We start from the raw sequence: 23,305 nt of genomic DNA, 5'->3' as shown, positions 1-23,305 counted from the left end.
TCATTGAATACTCAAACTTTATTTCTATAACCTTACAAATAAGCAGAGAAATAGAAACTAACCACAGCAAAGTAGTTAAGCTAAATAGCTAAAAATACTCTAACCATCCCAAAAGAAACGATCTTATTTTAACATATTTGAAATAATCAAATTCTTCTAAGAATCCATCCAAACTTATTCTTCTTTGTCAAGAATTAGTTCAAGTCAGAAAAACTCTACCCACCAAGTTCTTCACGCAACTTCTGAAATGCTTCTAATTTGAGAGACTTTGTCAACAAATCAGCAAGTTGATTTCGGGTACCACAAAATAATAAATTAACACATTCTTCTTTTGTAAGATCTCTTATGTACTTGGAACGTCCATGTAGAACTGGATTTTTGAATAGCTTAATAGTTGAAGTATTATCACACATTAGCTTTGTTCCTTCTATTTGAAAGTGACCAATCTCTTTGAGTATCCTCCTCATCCAACCAGTCTCTTTGAGTATCCTCCTCATCCAACCAGCTTGACATGCACAAGTACTAGCAGCAACAAACTCAGCTTCTATGGTTGATAAGGTGGCTATAGGCTGCGTACGAGAAGACCAAGCTATTGCTCCTCCACTCATCATAAACACATAGCTTGAAGTACTCTTGCTACCTTCCATGTCTCCGGCATAGTCACTATTAGTAAATCCAATTAAATCACTAACTCCTCCATTTCTATAAAATACACCATAATCTACAGTACCTTTCAAGTACCTTAAAACCCTTTTAGCTGCTGCAAAATGTTGTTGTGTTGGACATGTCATAAAACGACTAATCAAACTTATAACAAACATAAGATCAGGACAAGTAACTATGAGATACATCAGACTTCTCACTATTTGTTTATACAAAGTTACATCTACTTTTGCACAATTTTCATCTTTGCCAATTTTCTGTCTTAAAACAATGAGATTATAAATAGAATTGTAATTCTCTATGTCAAATCGATTTAAAACTTCAATAGCATACTTTCTTTGACATATAAAAATATCTAATCTTTGCATTACCTCTATTCTAAGGAAAAATCTCATCCGACCTAAGTCAGTCATATCAAACTCTTTCTTCATGGAACGTTTAAACTCCTCCAATAATTTTTCATCGTCTCCAGTAAATAAAAGATCATCAACATAAATGCTTACGATAAGAATTTTTCCTCCCTTCCTCTTGATGAAGAGTGTTTGCTCACTGGAACTGCTTTTGAATCCTTCCTTGATGAAGTAGGATTCTATTCACTAAATCATGTTCTAGGTGCTTGTGTTAATCCGTAGAGACCTTTTTGAGTTTGTACACCATCTCATCGCTTCCCTTTTTCTCATAGCCTTTTGGTTGTTCAACAAAAATATCTTCTTTTAACTCGCCTTATAGAAAAATCAATTTGACATCTAACTGATTTTGGACTGTAAAAGCAATGATCATTCTTATAGTACCCATTCTGGTAACAGGTGCGTACCTTCCGTACAATTTCATGCTCTTGTGTGTAGCCTCTTACCACTAATCTTGTTTTTGTATTTATCAAATTCTCCAGGTTCATTTAGCTTGGTCTTATAAATTCATTTCACTCCTATTTTCATTACTCCAACCGGTAGAACCACCAAGTTCCATGTTTGATTTTTTTTTCAATAAATTTGGCCAATCTTAATTTTGGGCTTTTGACATCTTCCTCAAAACTCACATGATCTGAAATCATCAAGAATTTCATATTTTCTTCATCCTTTTCAGATAATAAGCCTTTACCGGAATTATAATCTTCTAACCATAAGGTGGATGTTGATTTCTCTCCTCCCTTATTGTCAAATCTAGTGCAATAGCTGCTGGAAAATTATTTTCAGTAACTGGTTCAATTGTTTTTAGCAACTGGTTCAATTGTTTCAGCAACCGGTTCAATCGTTTTTTTCTGCGATTTCTCCTTCTTCGGCTGTGTTCTCATCAATTTCAATATTTTCTCCAATCCAATTTTGTTTCACCTTAAAAAAAAATTCAATCTCATTCACGATCTTCCTCGAAAACTACGTTACAAGTTACTACAATTTTATTTGTAGCTAGATCAAATATTCTATAACCTTTGGATTCGCTGCTGACTCCAAATAAAACACATCTTACACTTTTATTTTTATTTGTAGCTAGATCAAATATTCTATAACCTTTGGATTCGTTGCTTACTCCAAATAAAACACATGTTACACTTTTATTTTTATTTGTAGCTAGATCAAATATTCTATAACCTTTGGATTCGCTGCTGACTCCAAATAAAACACATGTTACACTTTTATCTTCAAGTTTGCTTCTCTAGGCATCTGGAATATGACATGTCTCACACATCCAAAAACTATAAAATAATCTAGTTTCTCTTTACTCTAAGCTCTTCATTGTCATGTCTTTTACTGTAAGAGTGGGTGATCAATTCAAAATGTGAATCGTTCACCTGACTGCTTTAGGCCATAAATTTTTAGGCACTTTCTTCTCTGTCGGCATAGCTCATACGATTTAAATCATGGTGCGATTTTTGCATTCAACCACTTCATTTTGATGTGAGGTATATGTTGTGGTCAATTGTCAGTCGTTGAATTCTCCTCCTCTATTTGTTCTTAAACATTTTATAGGTGAATCTCCTTCTCCACCATTATTTTGAAACATTTGAAATGATAAAATGGTTCTAATTTTTTTACCAGAAAATAACTTCATGACTTCCTTGAAAAATCATCTATAAAACACAACAAATACTTTTACTCGCTACTTGAAGCTGGTGAAATTGGAACATATAGATCTGCATGAACAAGGTCCAATTTTTCGGTTGCTCCCCATTTACCCATTTTTGGAAATGGAGCCAATGGAGCCAATGGAGCCAATGTTGCTTGTCTTTCATACATGTCTCGCATGTGGTGTTTGGAATTACAATTTGCAGCTGGCCTTTCACCATATTTTTGTGTTTCAAGGTGCACAAGTGGCCTTTCACCATATTTTTGTGTTTCAAGGTGCACAAGTGGCCTTTCACCATATTTTTGTGTTTCAAGGTGCACAAGTCTTTGTAGCCGAGATGACCATAATGAGGTATCAAAGTATTGATTGGTTCGTATTTGAAACTTGGAGGCATCTTCCTTCATTTGTTGTGGCAGATGGTTCTGTTGTGCGCCGAAAGCCGAACAAATGTACTCACAACACCAAAGTTACTCAAGACATACAATGTGACACCCAATGATTTCGCAGAAAGAATGACATTATATAGCCTTATGTTAAACCTAAAAATATAAGCTAAACTAACAAGCCTAAAAATATCAGCAAGACCTTGAGAATAGGTCCTAAAGAATAGAACTTATGACGGTTTACAAGGTTCAACCAGCAAAATGGACAGTAAATTTGCACTCAATGTTGACTCTTCCATTTTTCCTTTTTATGGATGATAAATGCTACATACACCATCTTTGAACAACACTGTTACAACTTTTTTTTTTTTTTTTTTTGTAATTCACCAACGCTAAAGAGATTATTTTTGAGTTCAAGTACCCAATATAAATTACTAATAGTGTAACGAACCCCATGAAAAGTTAATTTCACTGCACCATTTCTAATAACTTCCATTCTTGTATTATTTTCAAACTTGACAATGTGGGAAAAGGTATTGTCTAAGTTTGAAAACATACCTTCATTTGCACACATGTGGTTTGAGCAATCAAAATCTAAAAATCAAGCATCACTACTTTTTGCTTGAGTCTTTCCATGTGAGCCATTAACAACATTCCATCCTCTTCTTCCAACCTATATAATTCAATTCCTTATTGATCTTTGGACATTTATATTGAAAATGACCTAAGTCATGACACCTATAACATTCAACAGTTTCTTTGTTGAAAGTTGATCTTCTTCTTTCGCGTTCTCTGTCCATGTAAGTTCCTCTTCCTCTGTTACTTATGTTCATTTGACCTTCGACTTTTAGAACTTGCTCCTCTCCATTAATACTAGATCTTCAAAATTTTTGTTCATGCACCACTAATGAACTTTTTAAATTTTTCAGTCAGGGTATGCAGACTTTTTTCTACAATTTTCTTGTCTGGCATATCTTCTCTGTTTCTTCTCATCTTATTGGAGATTATAATCACTCTTGCAAAATAATATGTGATACTTTCATCATTCTTCATCTCTAGGATCTCAAATTCTCTCCCCTTAATGCATTAAGAGATTTCTTCAATTTTTGGTTTCCACAAAACTTTCGCTTCATTGAGTCCCGGATAATCTTGACTATGCGACGATCCAAGATTTTTTCAAAGACAGTATGATCAATTGCCTAGAAAAGGTAATGCTTTACTTTGTGATATTTGAGTCTAGCATCATCAAGATGACCATTTTGTGCCTCAGTTAGCATTGTTCCTTCCCCTGGTTCTGAGAAACAAATATCTACCATACTCCATAGACCCTTTCTAAGTAAATTTTCCATCAGCTCACTTTAGTGATCATAGTGACCATCAAAGTGAGAGATCTTCATTAAAGTTTTGTCTTCACTCATACTCTTTGTATTTTATCATTAAAAAATTGCTCCTCTACAAAGCGATCACTCAAAAGTTGCTACTCTTCAAAGCCTAGTAGTGGCTCTGATATCAATGGTAAGGTTTTGATAGAAGAATGACTAAGCCAAAACATAAACAATTGAAGTTTGGAGCGATCATATTATTAAATACTGAATTTGGCTTTTATGGCCTTACAAATAACAATAGAAAGAGAAACTAACCACAAATATTAGGAAGTAGTAAAACTAAATAGCCAAAAATACTCCAACTATATAAAAAAAAAACTATCTCTATTTAATCTTATCTGACATAATCAAATTCTTCTAACAAAAAGGAAATAGCACCTCAACAACTTAGATCGTTAGAAAGAATCCTAAAGTCAAATCCAAAGTATATCAATAGAACTATTATAGAAGACAAAGTTAAAAAGCCAGAGATGTATGAAGAAACTTCACACAATATTGCTTGGCAGCAAACAATGGAGGAAGAAATTATAACTTGGAGCAAAATCAAACTTGAGAACTAGTGTCAAGACTAATAGATATCAAACTCATCTCTTGCAAGTGGGCTTACGAAATAATGTGTCTATCGGATGGATCAATCGAGAGATACAAGACTCAACCTGTAGCTCAAGGGTTCTCTCAACAATATGGACTAGACTATGATGAAACGTTTAGTCTAGTAATGAAGATCACTATCGTATAGGTTCCTCCAGCACAAGTACAGAGCAGTAGCTAGAGCAGATCAGAAAAGTACATGACTGAAACTATTGATGGAAGATTAGCACCAGAAATTGACTATCCAATACCATTTCATTGTGACAACCAATCTACGATTCTCCTAGCAAAAAAAAATCAGAGTTTCATGCTAAAACAAAACATGTGAAGGTGCACTACCATTTCATTAGAGAGAAAGTCCTAAAGAAAGAAATTGAGATGCAGTGGATCAAGACAAAAGACCAAGTGACTAACTTGTTTACAAAATGGCCAACATGAGAGCTTTCGTTGTCAGCTCAACATGGTGTAGCGAATGAGAACTAGTGCTAAGGTAGAGTATTAAAATATCATCACTAGCTCAATAGGGTCAAACCCAATAATTGTACGAGCACATTGTAGATTTATTTTTAGAAAATTATTTAGGTATTTTGGAAGAAAGATACCCACATATTTTAGGAAAAATATTAAGACATTTTAGGAATAGATTGTCCAGTACTACCCCTCCACCTTACCTAGTTTTTCATCCCAAAAGAAATTCATAGCACAGAGTACAAGTAGTTTGTCCGGTGTGACTCGTAATCTCTTCTGAATTAGTGTTAATAAAAAAAGAAACATTGAAAATCGTACAAGGATAAATATTAAACAATGAACAAAATCAAAATTAGATTTTGTAAAGAATGATTTTGGTTAGAATATATTAAAAAATAAAATTATAAAAAAAAATGGAAGAATTGAATTAGGGGAAGGGGGACACAGTATTGGCCTGCCTATAAATAGATTAAAAGAAGACGGTGGGAGTTGGTTGGTGGGGACCTAAAATTAAGCCTTTGCCCCTTCCTCACTCGCAATTTCATTTTCCTTTTTTTATCTTTATTTTGATTTAGAAAAAAAAAATCAAACATTTAACTTTTATTAATATTTTGACCATTAAATTAATATATATATATATACATATTTGTCTTAATTCTTTATTTTGTCTTAACAATATTCATTTAAAGATAATGAAAAAAAAAAAACAAAAGATAGCATGGAACCCACAAAATAAAACAAGATTTTACTTAAATAAATAATATTTTCATTTTGAGGTAAAAGATAATTAATTTTGTGTTTGTTTTATATGTAAAATTAAATTTAATCAATTAATTAATTAATATGTACGATATTTTTATTTTTTAAGTAGAAGAGAACAAAAGTATCACGTATGAATCACGTGCAACGCATCACAGAGTTGGCAAAGTAAAATCTCCACATAATTATTTTATCATATTTGTTTATTCAGTGACAACTGCCAACACGCATGCAATTTCTTTATTTATTTAAAACAAAATCTAAATTATCCTACGTGTCATAACAAATTCCATACTATATATTTAATACATAACATTGAAACACCAAAATTACAAAAACAACTTGATAAACACACACGCCTCATTCGCACGTGCCAACTCATTTCATTTAAATTATATATTTCTTTTTTCTTCCCTCTCCGGTGGGGCCCGTCGTCTCTATATTCTTTCAAATCACTAATAAATGCTGCGTCTGAATTCAACCCCCCACCACTTCTATTTTTCCTTTTTTTTTTTTTTTTTTTCCTCACACAAAAATAATATCTACAACAAACAATAACCAAAACTCCTTGCTGCTTCCTTGGGAATCTGCGGATGCCACTGCCCACTGTCCCCACCAACAAATTCCTTCCTTTATTTTTATTTTACCCAAATAAAATAAAATAAAAAACATATATTTCACTTATATTATTAATTTTATATATATATATATATATATATATATATATTTTTTTTTTTTTTTTTTTTTTTTTTTTTTTTTTTTTTTTTTTTTTTTTNTTTTTTTTTTTTTTTTTTTTTTTTTTTTTTTTTTTTTTTTTTTTTTTTTTTTTTTTTTTTTTTTTTTTTTTTTTTTTTTTTGAAGATAAAGTTTGGACCACCACCTCCACCACCACCACCACAAAACCCATCAAAACCTTTTTCTTTCTTTTTAAATTTATTCCTCTGCTCTAAACTTGGAATTTTCTTTGTCATCTTCTTCTACCCACAAGCAATTATTCAACTTCCTCCTTTTATAACCTAACCTTGTTGATGACAACGACGACGACGAGTTGCTGTACCTCAACCCAGCTCGGATTCTCACTCGGAGTTGCGGTATCACTTTCGGGGGCTTTCTACGACCACTCTCCGATGTTAACGGCTGCATTAGTCGATAACACCCGACAATTTTATCCTATAAGAAACAAGAACGTTTACGTAAATTAACATGGTATGGTTTGAAATGGTGTATTTGATGACAATGGAGTATGCTCACTTTGCTGAGTCCATTGCACCAAGACTCTGCATGTTCAGGATTGAGAAGGGTCAAATTGGGTATTTCATTTGCCGCACAAAGTAAGGCTGCGGCAGCAATGCAGGAAGGCCAGTACTCAAGAAAGCTTGCGTCTGTGATAATAATAATTACCATTGTTAGAGTACCCTAAATTAAATGCGCCCATTCCTAATCCCAGCTAAGCTAATAATGGGAGTTGATTGATTAATTACCACCTCGAATATTGGAGAGAATGATTTCTGTGGAGCGTGAGATAAGAAAACTGGAAAATGTTCCGGTGGGATCGACTTTGTAGGCGAAGAATCCGATGAAGCTGAAGGGGGTTACGGATCGGAGCCGCCAATCCAATGTTGTAAGCACAAGAAGCTCCATCCTACGTATTGTTCTAGGTTCAAATATATATTTTGCTCCTTCGATCTATGATCATCAATCATAATCCATTTTAATTTTCTTCCAAAATCAGAGTGGAAGGATTTCTCAGACACCACAGCAGTGGAAATGTAAACAAGAGTTACCTGGAGATCCAGGAACGAAGGAACAAGTGGTTCCTCCATTTTAGCTGCAAGTGACAAACAAGCCACTGATAGAAGCTGCAATGGCCACCCATTTGTTTCCTGGAAACATCGTTTCAATTAAACACAGCCACAAATCAATGTCAAACAATTCGTATATGTTAAATCTGGATTGTTGATTAAAGAATTACGAACAGATTTCTCAAGAATCACATTCAGACCAGTGCGGATAAAAGAAAATTACTCGTTATGATCGAAGAGATGACTAATCAGGATAATACTGAACTTTACTGAAGAACATAATCATGATGAGATTTGACACTGATTTTCAATAAAGCGAAAGTGACTTTTACCGGCAAGCGGCGAGAATAAAGGAATCGATCCAAGTAATTGACGGAAAGGTATGCAGTGAGTGGTTGAAAACCGTAATATGCTTGAACCTGGAACAACAACAAACAACACAAATTCATTACGATTTCAAGAAATTAAATACAGTATTTCACAACAGAGATGGTTAATTATTGATTGTGGATTAGAGAGAATCAAAAGCCTCCATGGAATCGGAATCCGAATCCGAATCGCTCGATTACCTTCAAGCGTTAGGTTCTGCTCAAAGAAAATTAACCTAGATCCAAGCCTCGAACATCGCCGACGATTCCGAGGCGTAATTGTAGAAAAACGAATGAAATTACAAAATCCGATCAGCGAAGTGAGAATAAAACGAATCGAATCGAATCGAATACCTTGAGAATCCATGCAACAGAGTCAGCTCTTGCGGAGGAATCGAGCGATTGAGAGTGAAAGCGCGACAAGTAATCAATCCCAGGAACGAAGTGCCTCTCATCCTCTATGAAACTAGCAATAGAATCCTCACTACTGGCAGGCGATTCAAGGTCCGAGGAGTACTCTGGCGACTCTCCGGACAAAATATCGGAGGAGTCCTCGTCACAGAGTAAATGAGAGTCAATAAAGCAGTCATCGGAAGAAGAGATCGACATGACAGGAACGGAGTATCCTTCATCCTCTTCCAGCCACTGTCATCCTCATCGGATTCCGAAAGGCCGCCGGAAACACCGCCGGAGACTTCAAGTGAACCAGAAAAAAAGGTAGAAAGCCGTGGGTATGAGTAGTGAGGAAGACGATGAGATGGAGATGGATTTGGATGGGGATTGAAGAAGGGAATTGAGGTGTATATATACAAATTGTAACGGGAAAATTTACAAATTCCGTTGGGGACAGAACCGTAGGAGCTTGGAGACTGGAACGAAAAAGACTTCTCTTTATTCAGAGTCGTTGTCCGTAATACACTTTTTATTTTTATATATAAATAATTTAAAGGGAAAAAATAATTGTTTCTTGCAAAAATTAAAAACAAAATTTGATTCAATGGACCAGTCTAGGCAGTATTCCGTTTTATTGTTGAGCTCTGTAATGAAGGGGCTTTGATAACCTCACCCGCAGGTATAATTGTAGGTGAAGTCTCCTTAGATTCTATTGCCACCTGGAACCGTATTCGGTTTCTCTGTGTTTTCTTCCTCTTCCATGTCCAAACCAATCAAATTTTATCGTATAATTTTAATTAAATTAAACTCCAAAGTTAAATAAATATTTTGAAATTAAAAATCAATGTCATGAACTTAAACGTTCAAAAAATTTATTTCAAATTAAGGTAACCATTAACACAGAAGTAACGAAAACACTTTATTTAAAATATTTCATAAACAATTGTTGGGTTCCATGATCTTAGCTGTGATGCCGTCATTCGTATAGGGGTGTCTTATATTTACCTGAAAATAAAATAACACGTGACTTGAGTATTTAAAAATACTTAATAAGTAACTTCATAGTTGTGGTCGAGAAATATAAACACAAACATTCGTAATGAGACTTATCTTTTTATAAAAATATTTCTTGGCCTTGAACTCTACTTCTCTACTTACAATCTATGCACACGTGCATTGATCCACCACACAAGAGTATGGTGGCAAAATTTTGTTTTTCTATCAAAACCACCAAAGAATAGGAGCCTGCATAATATCATAGTGAAATATAGATATCGTAATGTACGCGTCTGTACTCATCAAAAACAACTTTATTTAAATAATAATAATAATACATACCAATGCAGTATTTTGAAAATATGTATTTTATAATAGTAATTTTTTTTTTAATAATTACTGTTAACGGTAATATGTCATGCAATGATTTTCCTTTTAATTTTCAAAATTTCAAAGCAACTAAAACACCACAAGTATTAGTCTTCCAACCTCCATGTGTCAGTGTTTAATTTATTTATAATGTCAACATTAATTAAATAAAATTAATTAATTGAAGACGAAAGGTCAAATATCCAAACCTCCTAAATAAATTATGGAATAAAATTATAATAAAGTAATTAGTAAACCATAAAACTAACATATTTAAAACATATTTTTCTTAATTTTCTTTCCGAGAAAAAAAAAATAATAACTTAAGAATATGTTTCCTCAAGATATACCCCAACAAATAATACTAAGCTCAAGCCTATTTACGCAAATATTTTCTTCATTCACTGACTTAGCGAAAATACCAATTAATTGATTATTAAAGTTGACAAAATCAAGAATAATGTGATCACTTTGCATATGCTATCCAATAAAGTGATGTCTAAATTAATATGCTAATCCTAGGACCATAAATAAGATTCTTTATCAGATTAATATCATAGTATTATCACAGAATATAGGCAACTATCAAATTTTAATACAAAATAAAAGAGTTTATTTCATCTAAAGAATTTAAATACGACGGTAACACTCGAGTCTCAACATAGATTAGTTTTTCAATTTTTTCCTATTAAGTCGGAACTTTAGGGATTTAATGACCGCCTTAGAAGCTGAATATTCAAGTTAAGGTAGAAGAAAATAATATTTAGAAAAATTTCAAGAGCTGTCACATCCCGATTTTTAGGACTTCAAAACCCGAATCGAGACTAAAAAAGACAAAAGTGAAAACAAATAAAAACAAAACAAGGAAATATGGTAAAAACCAAAATCTACCAAAGGTTGGATAATATGATCTGGCACACCTGTGCTGTCTCACACTGTTTTGCAAAGGAAGACGTCCAAGACACTCCTCTTGCAACACTCACTTACAGTATGACACACATGTGCTATAGGGTAGCTCACTTGGGTCATAGAATCATAGGGTCTAAAGGTGGTGGAGAGCTAACATCATGTCTCATCTTATAATATAGTAGGAGTAGACGTGATTTTTGTGAACAGTCATATGATCTTGTGGAGCGTTTGTTTTTTAACTTTCATCTTCACATATATGGACTTAACTCCAGAGCCGCATGTCCAAACTCACGTCGAAACTCCGACTTTTGAGTTTATGGGTCGGACCCTACCCGACTCTCTTCGAGATTGTCTCTGACACTCTTGTCATTATTGTTGCCTCTACTTTTGCGTATGCCTTAGCTTGGCTTTCTTGCACACTCTTTTTGCCTACGCCATATCTTGACTTTCATGCACACTATTTTTGGTGTGTTGATGAAGCGCTATCTTCTTCGATCATATATGACACTTGTCTCAGGCCTCATGTGCGCCAATTGTGTGTTGCCTTCTAACTAACGACACATGGGATCACAACCTACTTTCTTCTGAGTATGATTGTACACAAATTACTTAATTTTCTACCTGTAAAAAAAAATTTATAATATAAAAATAAGAATGTCGCAAAATATTTATTTTTATTTAAAAATATTTTACAACAAACAATCAAGTGTGGTAAAATTCTTTTCCTAAGAAAAATTAAGAAGTCAGAAAAAGAAAATAAATCATAGAGTTGCAGGATTCGAACCAAAGACCTTCCCTGACGTATAAGATGATATCTACAGAAAATTGGATAATATGATAAACTGCCTTGCAAAACGGCCTCTATCTTCTTCTTCAGTGGAATAATCGTTTATCAGAGCAGAGATGCTCGATTCGCCGCCCCTTCACTGCCGTTTCTTCACGACTTGGCCGTCCGCGCCACACAGCCGCCTTAACACCTCCCTTCTTCTCCCAACGCCTTACACCGCTCCTTACAATCTCCAACCTTGTAATCCCAATTCCACAAAATTCCGGTCACTCCATTTCAGTTTATCTCTTGTTCATGGCCCAAGACCAATGTGTTTTCCTGTATCCGCACTGAAAAAGCGTGGAAAAGGCGGCGTTTCCCTAACTGACCAGAGTGATTCCGACAATGAATTCGACGGGGACGAGGACTTGGACGGAGATGAGATGCTTTTGCCGTTAGCAAACATGAGAGAGTGGCTTGCGGCGAGGCCTCGTGGATTCGGAGAGGGGAAGGAGTATGACACTTCGATTGAAGAGAAATTGCTACAAGAAATCGAGCAGAGTAGGAAAGCTCAGGCTGCAAATATCAATAAGCTCAAGAGTCAGCCTCCTTCCAACCCCAACTCTGGTAGAAATGTCGTAGATAAAGAAGGTCAGTCTCATTCTCCCTCAATTTTGTAACTCTTTATCCTCATGTCCTGTGGATAATAGGCAGTGCTTTGTTTCAAGTTACTAATCCGTGTGTGTGTAACCAATACCTCCACTAGCGAAAACTACACCACTTGGCTGCTAGATTAGGTTGCTTCCTCTAATCTCTATATAATTTTAGGTTTCCCTCCTACATCGAACAATATAAAATTACCAACCACATAGTTTCAGCTTCTTTGAATAATTTTGCCTCCAAGATTGACTAATGAAGAATTTGATGCCAGTGAATAGGTGTCTCAAAGGAGTATAGTGTGCTTATCCTTCAAATTAATGGGATATGCCTTCTATTATTGGACAAGAGAATTGGTGACAAAACTCAGCTCAGGAGAGTGATAAAGTTGTGACATTGGTGAATTTCGTAATCAGTTATGGGTGGACAACTTCATATTAGACAGGAGTCTTTTCCCAAAAGGTGGGAGACTTACCCTTATTCAGTTGGTTCTGAGTGACATTCCTACCTATTTTCTTTCCTGATTTAGAGTCCTTAGCTCGTGGCTAAGTGGTTTAACATTGGTATCCTGAGGGTGAGAAACATGACCCTTTTAGCTAAATGGCTCTGGCGATTCTATCATGAAGCTGATTCCTTACAACACAAGGTTATTGTTAGTAAGTATGCGCCTCATGTCTGGGATTGGATCGACGGTGGGGTCAAAGGCACCGATAGAAATCCTAGGAAAGATATCGTGTCTAGTTTTCCTTTGTTTTCCCAGTTTGTTCATAATGTGGTAGGGGATCAGAGGGATATTTATTTTTGGGAGGATAATAGGGGGATAGATGCATCTGTTCTTTATTTTCTCGCTTATTTTAGTTGTCCTCTTCGAAGAATCTCAGTTTTGTCGATATTTTCCGTATTGAAGTCTCAACCTTCTCCTTCCTCAGATTTATGTCATTGGTTGACCAATAGGGATATTTTTGGTTTAAGCCTGATAGGTGAGATATTCGCCTTTGCATTACTTGTCCTTCGAAAGTCTTTTCTTGTAGCTCTATCTTCCATTGCTTGTCCCATCTTTCCCCTACTAGCAGTTATGATTTTTCCTCGATTTGAAAGGTGAAGATTTCCAAGAAGGTTAAGTTAGTTGTGTGGCAGGTTGTACACATAAGAGTTAAGACTTTCGATAGGCTCTCAGCTAGAGGTGCTCTTTTGGTCGCGTCGGGCTGCATTGTCATATTCATTGTAGGAAGGCAGCTGAGGACCTTGACCATATTCTTTAGAGTTGTGATTTTTCTCGGGCCGTTTGGCATGGTATCTTTGAGCTGTTTCACTGCATATTCTCTAGTTCATAGTCACCCATAAAAAAACATACATTTTTCCCAATCGTATCAATAAAAAGCCAGCCTACAAGCATTGAAAAATATTAAGGCACCATGATGGGGCTGGCAGGGTATTCTTGGTGTGGTAGTTGGATGACAGTCTGCCCTTTACAGGTCGAAGTTTCCCTAGCTAGCCAAAATTCTTTGAGCTATGTGCATTGCACTTTTCTTCAATTGAGATACAATTATCCCCAAAAAGTTGTTTTGCTCTATTAGTGAATGTGCAGAAGCCAATTTCTTGCATAACATTTGCCACGATGCCTATCCTTGACTTCTTGCATTCTGTCATATATGGTTTATGAAAGTTAAGCTATCCTAAAATGAGGGATCAATCATGGTCAGTTTAGTTGTTATGTCACATCAGCTTCCTTATTCCAGCCAATCGATTTTTCTTAAGTTGCGGGTCCACTTTAACCTTGTTAAACCAAGGAACTGTTTTTAGTTCTTCGAAAATCTTGGGGTTGATCAATTCAATGTATAGCTTAGAAGGGCTTTCTACCACCAGAATGATTTGGTCTGGGCTGGGTAGAACACGTTTTTTCGCATTGGCATAAAAAATTATGCATTGATAAGTCTTCTAACTTCCAGCGTAGATGGCCCGTGTGTTACTCCAATTCGTTGCTGTAGATCAAGATGTATCATCAAAAAAACCAATAAATAATAATGTAAAATCTTCAAGAGCTATCTAATTTCAGTTAGAATCATGTTTTGAACATAACTTATTCTCATTAATGCACAAAATCAACCATTGTAGCTCTACCAAAATTCACATATTAAAAAAGAAAAGAAAAACAGTTCTATTGTCGTTTTCATTGGAGGCCTGTATCGAGTAGAACATGCTGAGCCTCCAAGTTTAAGGTGCAATTTTATGAAATTGAAAGTTTAAGGTCAATTGGTATGCATTGAAAAGTTCATGTGTCAAATTGAATTTTCCAAAAAATAAAACTGCCACAAGTCAGTATTAGAGTCTTATTATTACCCTGATATACTTGTGAAAAAATGAATATCGTCTGATCACGTCCTGTCTGATTTTTAGCCAGACTGTTGCACGAAATCTACTCTGGACTTGTATAATGGCTAATTATGAATGAACTGTTGTCATTCTAATTCTTAAATTGATCTAACCTCGAGTATCATGCATTTCTTCAGCTCCAGAAATTGCTAATACTGGAGTTCGTGTACGCATTATCAACCTTCCTAAAAAAAGGAACATTCACAGAGATCTGATGTTGGCTTTCGAAGGGTTCCCTGGAATAGTCAATATAACTCCTGCAGTCATTGGAAACAAAAAGACTAGGGATCCAATCTGCAAGGGTTTTGCATTTGTTGATTGCAAGTCTGAAGGAGACGCCATCAGGTATGTTTTTGGATAATGAGAAACTATAGAACCAATGAAAATTTTTCTCTTATCTTTTTTCATAAGCAAGTTAGCTTCAAAATACCGAACTTATTTAGTCAAGAAAGGTAGCACTGCCGCAATAAAATTTGTGAAGACATTCTTATCGCCAAAACTCTTGAATGGTTTTTGGCTGATTCTTCTTCAAAGGGTTCTTCTAAAGGAAATTGCTAATGATAGCTTCTAAAGGCACCTTTACTAACCTATGGGAAGCGAACTCTCTTTGCCTTCCAGATTTTCTTCTTTCACCACCTTTTCAGTAAGAATGGCGGCAGAGTTTAGATTGTGGTAGGATATTTTGCTTTTGTTTTGGATCTCTCTCTTTACAGCTTCACTTCTTTGATCTCTGCCTCTATCTAAAAAATTTACAGTCTTCTCTTGTATTGTTCACGAGTTGGAACAAACTCCTTTGATTTTCGGTTTCGTTCGGCTCTGAGAGACTAAGAAGTCAGTTTGACAAGGAATCAACCAAAGGGAAAGTTGATACCAAATGATAAGGAATCACTACAATAGAAAGTAAGATTTGGATTACCTTGTTGATCGAATATCTCAAGGTAAGAGCACTTGTTTGAGATTTGAATCACTCCACAATCAAGATTGGTCATGTCAAGCTTGAATGATTCTAAACATGCAACCTAAACTACGTAGAATTGCAAAGAAATTTTGCTATTGGCTAAAAGAAAGCAAAAATGCTCATTTTACTACATTTTTCAAGTCTCTCTACAAAGATAACATAAATGACTTTATGTACCCTCAAAATGAAAACTCTTAACCTTTCGTGAGTTCTTTCAAGAGTTGTAACTTTCATATTTTATGGCTATAATTAGCCAGTATGTAAATTTTATCTTAAAGTAAATAAAACCCTTAAAATACATTAAAGAAACACAATAACTCTAGATTAACATCCACTCAAAATTTGCCCTTCTAAGAATAAATGAAGCTTGATTCTTCTTTAATGAGACATGAATTGCAACATCTTGTGATAATTTGAACAACATTTTCTTCACATCTTCCTTAAAGTTTATATATTGCATGATTGATGCCTTGATTCATCTCACAGTTTCTTTTGTCTTTACTTCAACCATTGGTTCCTTCACCTAGGTATGGAGACCTACGTTTGTGTGCCTCTTTGTACTTCGTTCTTTTATCTTCTTCATAAAAGTTAGTTTTCCTAAAATAAAAATGTGATGCCTATTTACAATTGTGCATTCTGAGATCATCAGGTGCTAGCTATATAAATTTGTACATTCTGAGACCATCACAGCTTTACATGTCTTGGCATTATGTTTATGAACTTGAATAGTTTCTAGGTTTCATATAAACATGTCACAACATTTTATGCATCTATATTCCTTAATAAATTGGTAAAAAGTGTGTTATTCATTGGTTCTTCAGTTTCTTGCAATCATTTTCTGGACAATATCTTACGTTTGGAAGGGTTCAGAAGCAAATAAAATGTGAAATAATGAATCAACAAACTTCCAATTCGGCTCGTGAAATTTCGGTGGTTAGTACCAATCGTTCTCGACTAAGTATTCTTGAGGAGGAAGCAGAGCAGGTTGCTGATATAGACATGGATTTAGCTGGTGAAGTCGAAAGAACAAGGGTGGAGGATGTTGAAGACAATTTAGCATATGTCAGTGAATTAGACTCGGATGATGAGGACGATAATGGTGTCGAATCAAGAACAGAGTCCAAAATTCTGCCACTATCGGAAAAGGAACTAGATAAAATCCATGAACTAGAAGAAATGCCTCCTCAAGGAAGAGAGGAAGTTCATAGAGAAGCTCCACCTATCAATATGAAAACTAAGGTTTCAAAGAAGAAGCAACCTAAGGAAAAAGGAGAGAAGAAATCATCGCTAGTTATTCCAGGATCTGCGAAAAGGTCTTGCTGCATCAAGTGATTGTTTATAATATGGTTTTACATTTTATGCTTTGAAAAACTAACTTAATGTGCTTTCTATGTTAGCGCAGGCTAAGGATAAAGGAGAAGGCTGTCTTAACTGACGTGTACTCGAGATATGGAAAAAAATCAGCCTTGGCTTCAAAAGAAGGGAACTAAATGAAGTGGATACTCTCTGAAATTAATAACGTAAGAACTTTAACCAAAAACTCATGTAAGATAAGATTACAAAGCATAAACTTCATTTCCTGGGTGATTTATACAAATCCAATTTGTTCAGCTAGAGGTCCTTTCTATGGATTTATGATACTTATATTTTGGTCTTAGTATAACTCATCCCCTCTTCCGAATTCCTGGTTCATTGACTGTAATAACTAAAAAGTCTTAATTCTTTTGTTCAATTTGGTTATGCTGCAGCAAATAGGCTGATAAAAGACGCAACGGCGATGTCTCTTGCCTCCATCTAGTGTATTGGTATGTCATGTAAAATTCCTGACAAGAATGAGATTTATCATGTTGAAGTAGTTGGAATCACATATCTTTCAGGAAAGGTTTTGTTTAGAAAGAAATTTGGAGTTTATGACAGTTGAGAGTTTTTGAAGTTCGTTGGTTGAGTTATGTTGGGTGAATTTGGTCTGTAAAATTGTGCAATCCTCGAACAGAATACCAATCCATCTAATATTTATATTCGATTGGTTTGAGTTCGTTGCATCGCTGTGAAGCGAATAACTATATGTAGCAGTTGCTTGCCTGCAGGATCATTATAACTGTAAATCAATGAGCAACTTATTTCTGCCTTCTATTAAATTATGTTAGCATTTCTGTAAATTAGTAAGCTCGGTTAGATGTTTAGGTTATGAGCTATTGTAAGTTTTTGTGTTATGTAAGTTGGCAGAGTAGTTCCTTTTTGTTATTTCCCATGGCTCATCTATTGAAGTGAGCTTCCTTTAGCTTTGTAAATCATCAAGAAGACTTAGAGAATACTTTGCCATTACCAAGAAGACTTAGAGAATACTTTGCCATTACGTTTTTATATGATATCGGAGCCTACGTGACACGCCTACAGATCATAAACTTGTTGGGTTTGTCGATGGAATCTACATCGTTTCCAGATCGATTGGGTTGCTCGAGATCCCGCAATTCTGTGCTTATGATGAACCCCACCCTTTTGGTCCAGGTACCCTCTTTGCTTGGCTGCCACCTCTTCCTAAGAAATCTGATGTCTGTAGACTCTTATATTTAGCATGCTAAAGAGTTAAGAGATTGTCTTGCTAATATTAGTGCTGTAGGTGATGTTGAGGAAATGCTGATATCTGTTCTCAATGACTTTCCCCCTGGTTTTTATGCTTTTCACAGTTCTATTTGAACTCGTACAGGTCCTATATCCTTCAAGTTATGCAATGCTGAATGGATCATCTCTTGAGCATTAACAAGTCCACCGAGACCTTCATCTGAGCTACTTCCTATTTCTCCAATGATTCCAGTTAAAATAAGTCTTCTGTTGTGGCTTGTAATGGCCATGTTGTTCACAATTTTTTCTTAAATCAGTTTAGCCTCTCCTTGCCACAATGAGGAACCTATAGCAGTTGGCAGGGAGAAAAGCAAATTACAAGTAACGCCTAAATGAAAGGGAACACAAAAAAAGCCACTGTAAGAAGGGTAGTTTATTAGTTTGGGGAAGTCTCAAGGCCAAAAGTTAGTTTTTTATTATTAACGAAACCTAAAGTTTTAATCCAATTTATTGTCTAAATTATGCAAGTTTTAAATTGTTACAAATGAGTTGATTTGAAGAGCATAGTTAAAGAATGGATAAAGAGTGGATTAAACTTAGGAGAATAATTCTCATCTGCATCTGCGTATTGTAGTGTATTGTAGTGTTTCGTTATCATTTAGTGTCAAAACTTTTTTTTAGTTGATTATTTTTTAATTGATATTACAATTTTTTATTGGTTGATTCCTTATCATTTAGTCTAAGAACTTTTCCTTCGTTCTTGTAAGTAGCCATTCAAATTTTAGACAAGTAATATTTATATAGGGATAGCTAAAACGTTCAAACATGTGAGCATTTCTTATATTAGGTGGTTAGAACAATCCTCTTTAAAAGTACTTCAGGATAATTTTAGATAAGAAATTTGTATGATATAAAAAATTATTGTATGCCCCTAGAATAAAATTTAGAGATGCATATTGTTTTGAAGCAAACTATGACATTTACTCATTGAGGCCCCTTCCTCTTTTGAAGCAAAGTCAAAACCTTCTCTTGGTCTTCTTGCAGCTTCCTTTTGTTGCCTTCATCCAATTGATGCTCACCTCTTGAGCTGATGCTAGTCTCGATCCTCATGTGAAGTCATAAGGGGATGACTCAAGAATTCACTTGTGCTCACTTCTCGGATCATTCTCTCTGGGTGAGCAACCCACTCTTATGGGCTCTCATCCACTCAATACTGACTACCTCTCTTGTAGCAATGTCTTCCCCCCATAAGAACTTGCATTGCGTACACTCGGCACTTGGCTGGCGCATGCTGTATTTGACCCCGACTTCTTTGCTTGCAACCATTGCCATTATTCCTCTTATGCGAATGACTCTTTGGAAGACATCGACCTAGTGCACCTTTTGTTTCATCTGTTTTACCTGTTATACGAACCCCAAGCCCTTGGCAAACGAGCTTGGTTCTTGCTTTGATGGGTACGCATTTCCCCTAGTTAATGTGTCCTAATCGACACTCTTGAGCTTAGAGGAGTCTTGGCTTTGGCCCAATACTGTCACTGATGTTTTGCCAGCACAATTGTGTTGTTGACACCAACACTCTTGACGCAATTGTGATGCCTTTCGTTCGACCCTCAGGCTCATTTCTCTGATTGTCTTGTCCGACTAGACAAACATGTGTGACTCTAATACCAACTATCACTATCCTACTTTTTCAATCGTGCGGCGTCGTTATCTTAATATGCTCATGACCGGGGCCTTAAGGAGAACCAAGCACCATATATATGTTTGCCCCGACTTTTTAGCTTTATTGGACCTTAGATGAGGTTTGTCTTCGGCAACCGAACATCGCTTGTGTAGAATCCAAGCATGTTCAATTGTCTGCAATACAACCGACTTGCCCCTACATTAGACCTAGCTATCGACTCGACCTTGCCTCTAGTCAGGTTAAGGTCTCTCAATGCAATATTGCATCTCATCTTGTCATTTTGGTTTCCAATCGACATGGCTGATATGTCTTGATGTCATCCTAAGTCTCGGGATGTCGTCGGCCATCATAATTCACTCGCTCATGCAATCGAGAATGGGTATCCATCCATCCGGGTTCTATCGAGGCATCGGTCCTTCCGTGCCCATGTCATGTCATTTACAGATACTGTACCAGATAGCGGGTGTGTAATGCAACCTCCGACACTCGAGCTGAGGCATATCGGCACACTCATGTTGGTCGGTACGATCCTTAAAAAACTCATTTTAAAGGAAGTTGCCCTAAACACTTGTCTCAGCATGCTCGCCCTTATTGTGACACACACATGTGCCACATGGTAGCTTGCTTAGGCCATAGGGCCCTAGAGTGGTGGAGAGATGACACCATGCCTCCCCCTAGTACATTTTGAACTATTTTCAATACTTCATGTATAGACATGATTTTGGCGCATGGTCATACGGTGTCATGGAGTATCCGTTCGATGTCTGATTGACACAAAATTTGACGAGCCTTCATATTTTATATGGACAAATTTAACTCTAGAACCACAAGCCCAAATTCCTTCCGAAACCTCGACTTTCTAGGTTAAGGTCCGGGACCCTACCCGACCCTTCAACAACCTCATATGTGATGTTCATATCTACTCATTGTTCCTATCTTGCTTATGTCTCATTTCCTCTTAAGTGCACACGTTATATGGTGTGTTGGATGATTCACCGTCCTCTTCGATCAACTCATGGCATTCTTCAATATTGGTCCACACGTGGTCGAATGGACGCCTCTTGAGGGTCGTCGCTTGGCATGTCTCGACGTGAGGGTCACAACCTACTATTTTCATAGTATGGTTGTTACAACTGGCACACGTGGAATTACATCCCCAAACCTTTAGTGATTTTATGGTCGTGTGGGAGGGTCCATCAGCTAACTTTTCATAGATCATATTTATATTAGCTCACACCATACTGTCCCACTAGCATGAGACAATGCCTCAATCTAGGATGTCATTGATTCACTACATAAGTACAACAATGCCTCAATCTAGGATGTCATTGATTCACTACATAAGTACAACAATGCCTCAATCTAGGATGTCATTGATTCACTACATAAGTACAACAAGCTACTCTAAGTCAAAGAACATGAAGGTAGTTCATCTCAAAGATAGGACTTATCACTCAGCATATCCGCAACGCCAGTAAGGGTGAACCATCACCTCCAAACCTAGAGTATGTTTATTTAGTTTTCTAAAACTATATGAGTGTTTAAGAAAGTCAGATCGTTACACCACTTCTCCTAACGCAAATCACAAATGTCAGACACAAGGCCTTGCATGGAGGCACATTTGAATTTTTACGGGGAGAAACTTTCTCCCAACAGTATAAGACCGACGTTCATGCCAACACAATTTCTTTTATCGACAAAACTTTTGCCAACGAATATAGGACTTCTGATTACATTTTTTTGCACGAGAGAAGTCAAATCTAGTTGTGTTAGTGAATATTAATGTAGCTAATTATAAAACAAACATAAATAAGTGATAGTAAGCATTAATTCTCTTTAAAGATAATTTCTTTCAAATATGGTATATATTTCACTATCTTCATATGCCAGCTACTAACCAACAATAATTTATTTAAATCACTTCGCAATAATAGTAATATTTTTTGTAACATCATTCCATTCCTTATAAATCACAGCCTCATGATGAAACTAAAAACACATTTAGTATATTGTTGTATTGACTTTTCAAGTCAACCTATAAAACAAACAAATGGCCATTAGGGTTTCGAATCAAATTTGAGCGTAAGTTATGATGTCTCAACCTTATTCTCTTTGGTGTCATTGGATAGTTGTCCTGCCAAATATGCTTTTATGAATACCTTTCATTTTTGTATATATTGTATGTGCAATTTTATATGCATGTATCATTATTGTCTTACTCTCGAATATGTTTAATTAATTTATGATATAGTCAACCTAAATGTAACTTAGTTGAAATAGAATACGTACTCTTGATTAAGATACACAAATTTGAATCACCGACTTTCATATTATTGAAATAGTAAAATAATTTATGATCTAAAAAAATAAATTTGGTTGTAGTCCCAAGTGCACCCAGAGGGGTAGGGTGGTGGATATTCTATTGATACCATTCATAATGTTAATAGTCTTGAAAGCTACTAGAGTCATTTATGAAGCTATTAGAGCCATTTATGGATGTTGTGGAGGTTTATTAAGTTCTTAGGGGCGTTTAGGGAATTTAAATCTCATCCGGCATTTCCAAGACACTTGGGACTATCTCCTTAAGGTTAATCTAATCTCTGAGTGCACTTGAGTTTAGACTTTTGATTACCACTCATGACCATGAGTGTAGGTCTACTAGAAACGTTAGAACTAGGTCAATATATATTGCTTTAGGTCTAGGGCATTAATCGTAATTGGTTCACTCATGCATAATTTGTTAGGGATATATTCCTATTGATCACCTAAAGCTCAGAACACACATATACTATACTATATATCACCTTGGTCATCTCTGGGTGTCGAGGAGATCAACAAGGTTCCTAGGGTGGCAAGTGGCTTAATGCGGATTTTCAACACTAGGGTACTCTATGATCCTAAAGTGATTAGACTACTAAAGATGTCCTGACCTAAGTCAACGTCGAGGTAATCAGACTCTAGGTTCGAGCCCTACTAAGCCTACCACCCCTTCCCTTATCTTGACCTGATATAAGGCAGTCGAAGTCCCCGTGAGCCTTAGTCCTAGCTCTATGCAAATAAACACTCTCCACAAGGAGAACACACACTCAGTCACCTTAAGATAAATAAATTATAACATGCATAGATACAAGTTCAACAAGGAGATAATATTGCACAGA

The 23,305-nt window shown here is 35.8% G+C and overlaps 2 protein-coding genes across 4 annotated transcripts; one reads left to right on the top strand and one right to left on the bottom strand.

The window, feature by feature from the left end:
* Positions 1–7,162: 7,162 nt before the first annotated feature.
* Positions 7,163–9,381, bottom strand: LOC111450525 (cyclin-D1-1-like). 2 transcript variants are annotated; one of them, XM_023090709.1, is made up of 6 exons: positions 8,835–9,381; positions 8,445–8,531; positions 8,095–8,193; positions 7,792–7,996; positions 7,562–7,692; positions 7,163–7,480 (listed from the first exon to the last, which is right to left on the bottom strand). In XM_023090709.1, exons 1-6 carry the CDS (start codon positions 9,087–9,089, stop codon positions 7,244–7,246), a joined length of 1,014 nt encoding a protein of 337 aa, XP_022946477.1. In that variant the 5' UTR covers positions 9,090–9,381; the 3' UTR covers positions 7,163–7,243. The 2 variants fall into 2 exon arrangements, with proteins under 2 accessions (XP_022946477.1, XP_022946478.1); XM_023090710.1 differs by having other exon boundaries at positions 7,795–7,996; positions 8,835–9,380.
* A 2,600-nt stretch (positions 9,382–11,981) lies between these two features.
* Positions 11,982–18,039, top strand: LOC111450524. 2 transcript variants are annotated; one of them, XM_023090707.1, is made up of 5 exons: positions 11,982–12,564; positions 15,081–15,288; positions 16,723–17,214; positions 17,304–17,421; positions 17,650–18,039. In XM_023090707.1, exons 1-4 carry the CDS (start codon positions 12,051–12,053, stop codon positions 17,389–17,391), a joined length of 1,302 nt encoding a protein of 433 aa, XP_022946475.1. In that variant the 5' UTR covers positions 11,982–12,050; the 3' UTR covers positions 17,392–17,421; positions 17,650–18,039. The 2 variants fall into 2 exon arrangements, with proteins under 2 accessions (XP_022946475.1, XP_022946476.1); XM_023090708.1 differs by having other exon boundaries at positions 17,634–18,039.
* The last annotated feature ends 5,266 nt before the right edge of the window (positions 18,040–23,305 follow it).

The sequence above is a fragment of the Cucurbita moschata genome, unplaced genomic scaffold, assembly GCF_002738365.1.
Source record: "Cucurbita moschata cultivar Rifu unplaced genomic scaffold, Cmos_1.0 Cmo_Scf00012, whole genome shotgun sequence".
In the NCBI taxonomy this organism is placed as follows: Eukaryota; Viridiplantae; Streptophyta; class Magnoliopsida; order Cucurbitales; family Cucurbitaceae; genus Cucurbita; species Cucurbita moschata.
Note: the sequence above shows the minus strand (reverse complement) of the source record. Positions and strands in the feature narration are given on the sequence as shown.